Below are 3145 nucleotides of genomic sequence, written 5' to 3' on the forward strand. Positions count from 1 at the left end.
TAACCTCCTTAAGAAGTATGACGTATATCACAGAACCGGGCTTAGTAACCACCCTCAAACTAGTGGTCAAGTTGAGGTCTCTAATAGGGAAATCAAGGAGATCCTGGAAAAGGTAGTAGCCAAGTCAAGGAAAGATTAGAGTATCAAGCTCGGTGACACACTTTGGGCATACCGAACAGCATTCAAGACACCAATTGGTACTTCACCTTATATATTAGTTTATGGTAAGGCATGTCATCTTCCCGTGGAATTGGAGTACAAAGCTTTTTTGGCGATCAAGGAGCTTAACATGGACTCTAAGGTCGGGGGTAAGAAAAGACTCCTCCAACTCAATGAGTTAGATGAGTTTAGATTGTCAACATATGATAGTGCGCGAATCTACAAGGAGAAGACCAAGAAGTGGCATGACAAGAGGATCTTACCAAGAGAGTTTGCACCAGGTGATAAAGTTCTTCTCTTCAATTCTAGATTAAAGATTTTCCCAGGAAAGTTAAAATCTAGGTGGTCCAGTCCCTTCACCGTCAGAAGGGTGAACAAATTTGGCTCGGTAGAGTTGGTCAATGACAAGGGTGAAGAGTTTAAGGTAAATGGCCAACGACTGAAGGTGTATCATGAGGGCGCTACAAGTAGAGATGTGGAGGAAACCTTCCTAACTCCATTTCCAACCTGAACATCAAGGTGGTAAGAGGGTCGTGCGGTACCTAGATAAACCAGCGCTTTGCGGGAGGCAACCCGTATTTCTTGCTTTCTAGACTAGTTTTCCTTTTTATTTATTTTTATTTTTATTTATTTTTTTGAGAGGCGAGGAGAGTGTAATTTTACCGTTTATAAGTGTTTTTGTACAGGTATAGGTTTAAGAGGTCGAAAGACTTAGAAAAAATTTGAAAACGAAGAAAAGCTAAGGAAACGACTAGGCACGGGCCCGATATTACTAGCCTTTAATTCGCCCGATTGGGCGCGAAAGGGGAGCTGGGAATTGAGCAAAATTCGCCCGATCAGGCAAAGTTGCACGATCGGATGCGCAAGTGCAGTTACAAACTCGAGCAAATTTCGCCCGATCGGGCAAGGTTGCCCGATTGGGCGCAAATCGAGTGAAGGAAAAGATATGTCGGGTGAAGCTCGCCCGATCGGGCGAGCCATAGGGCGAATTTGTCGTTCGTGTTCGCGCCCGATAGGGCAGAGCTCACCCGACCGGGCGCGCAACTACGATTCTGGAATTTCAAATGATCCGCCCGATCGGGCGCGCCTATTTTTGGCCGTCCCCTTATATTTTTCTTCTTCTTTCTTTCCTCATTTTCTTCTCCTTTACTTTCTCTCTCTAAAACCTCCATTTTTACACCTTCAAACTCACTTATTTTTCAATTTCTTCTCCAATCCTTCCATCAAAACTCAATTTTTTTTACATATTTCTAATCCTTTCATCTTTCTCTACAATCTAGACCCAATTTCTACCATTTTCTCTCAATTTTCTCTAAACCCTAAGAGAGAGAAACCACTCAATTCCTATTCTTTCTACCATCAATGGCTTTCAAGAGGTCAAGAACGGTAAGGGGGGAAGGCTCAAGGAACCAAGAGGCGAGATTTGACCCGAACTTGCAAATTCCGGGATGGGAGAGGGTGGTCATCACCACCCAAGAGCAAAAACAGAGGATGCTTAACCTCATCACGAGGCAGGTAATTCCCACTCGTTTCATTCATCACCCTACCCTTATTAGACTATGAATTGATAAGCATGTAGAAAAATTATTCAAGGGAGTTGGCATGAGCGGTTTCTTTAACATGCCTTACGATACTTGTGATTATTTAACCTTAGAATTCGTTTCTAGTTTTAATTTCATAAAATCAAATGCCTTAATTTCTCATGTTCAATTTCGGTTAATCAATAATGATATTAGATTGACTTGGAAGAATTTGGTTGTCTATCAATCCCTTACGGGGGATCTTAATTTGAACCTCCAACACGCTAAAGGTACTTGGATACAACATCCCGTGCCAAAGATTTGGAAACGGTTTGTTAGTCTTACCATTTTTGGAAGGCATGAACCCGCCAATGTTAGGCGGGATGAGCTTGAATTACTAGGGTCATACATGATCCCTAGGAGTGAAAAGCTCAATATAGTACATAAAACGGCCAACCACTTCCAACGGGTGGCCAATGTGGCCGAGGCGGGTAGGTCTAGGCTACCCATTTACTTTGGTGGCCTACTTACACATATAGCGGTCAAACACCTTAGCTTTGTCCCTAACGATGATGGTAAGGTAGCCGGCCCAACTAATATGGACCTACCCTATCTAGGTGGCCTTAATTGGGTTAATGTCATGGGAGGGGAGACTTGGTGGGTGATTCAACGGGAATCGGGTAGGAGAGATAATGCTTTCACTTTACCCCACCCCACCTTGACTAAATTTGAGAAGGGGAGGCCTTCTTACACTTTTGAGCTTAACGGTCAAGGTGAGGTGCAACCACCTCACCCTTCACCTCAACCCTATCACTCTCCCATTGACCACTCACCTCCTTACCATTCACCACATTATCCACCACCTCAACCCTTTACATACGATATCCCCACTTCCTCTACCAACTACAACATAGACCCCAAAGCCCCTTATGACTTCTAGGCTTTTAGGAGCCAATTACATAGGATTGAGACGGGGCAAGGGAGAGTTGAGGGTTTGGTTAGGGATTTGGATGCTAGAGTAGGTTCTCTAGATAGAAGGGTAGGTTATGTGGAGCGGAACCTAGGGAGGGGTTTATACCCCATGTATGATGACTACGCCCGTTGGGGGGCTATTATCCCCGACTCACTTGTCCCTGATTGGTTCCAATATCCGCAGGGTGGATATACGAACCCAAGTGCCTTTGGTACCTACGTCGACTACTCATCGGTCCATGGTTATGGGACCGATGTACCTTTTGGTGGGTTTAAGGGGAATATGGACCCTAACTACTTTGTAGGTGGTTCTTAGTGTAGTTTTTAATTGCTTTCTTATATATGAAAAATACAAAAAAATTGAAAAATAAAAAAAAAACTCAAAAATACGTTCCAATGAATTATGAATCATACTTCCCTGTGCCCCATACTTGAGAAATATTTGTTTTGATTCTTGGTTATTGATAATGAGCATTGTGGATTTGGTGGTCATG

The 3145-nt window shown here is 43.3% G+C and overlaps 1 protein-coding gene across 1 annotated transcript; it reads left to right on the plus strand.

Annotated features, from left to right (window-relative positions):
• Positions 1-289: 289 nt before the first annotated feature.
• Positions 290-670, plus strand: LOC110712331. Its single transcript, XM_021890780.1, has one exon. The coding sequence runs from the start codon at positions 290-292 to the stop codon at positions 668-670; it is 381 nt and encodes a 126-aa protein (XP_021746472.1).
• The last annotated feature ends 2475 nt before the right edge of the window (positions 671-3145 follow it).

Source organism: Chenopodium quinoa, unplaced genomic scaffold (assembly GCF_001683475.1).
Source record: "Chenopodium quinoa cultivar QQ74 unplaced genomic scaffold, ASM168347v1, whole genome shotgun sequence".
Taxonomy (NCBI): Eukaryota; Viridiplantae; Streptophyta; class Magnoliopsida; order Caryophyllales; family Amaranthaceae; genus Chenopodium; species Chenopodium quinoa.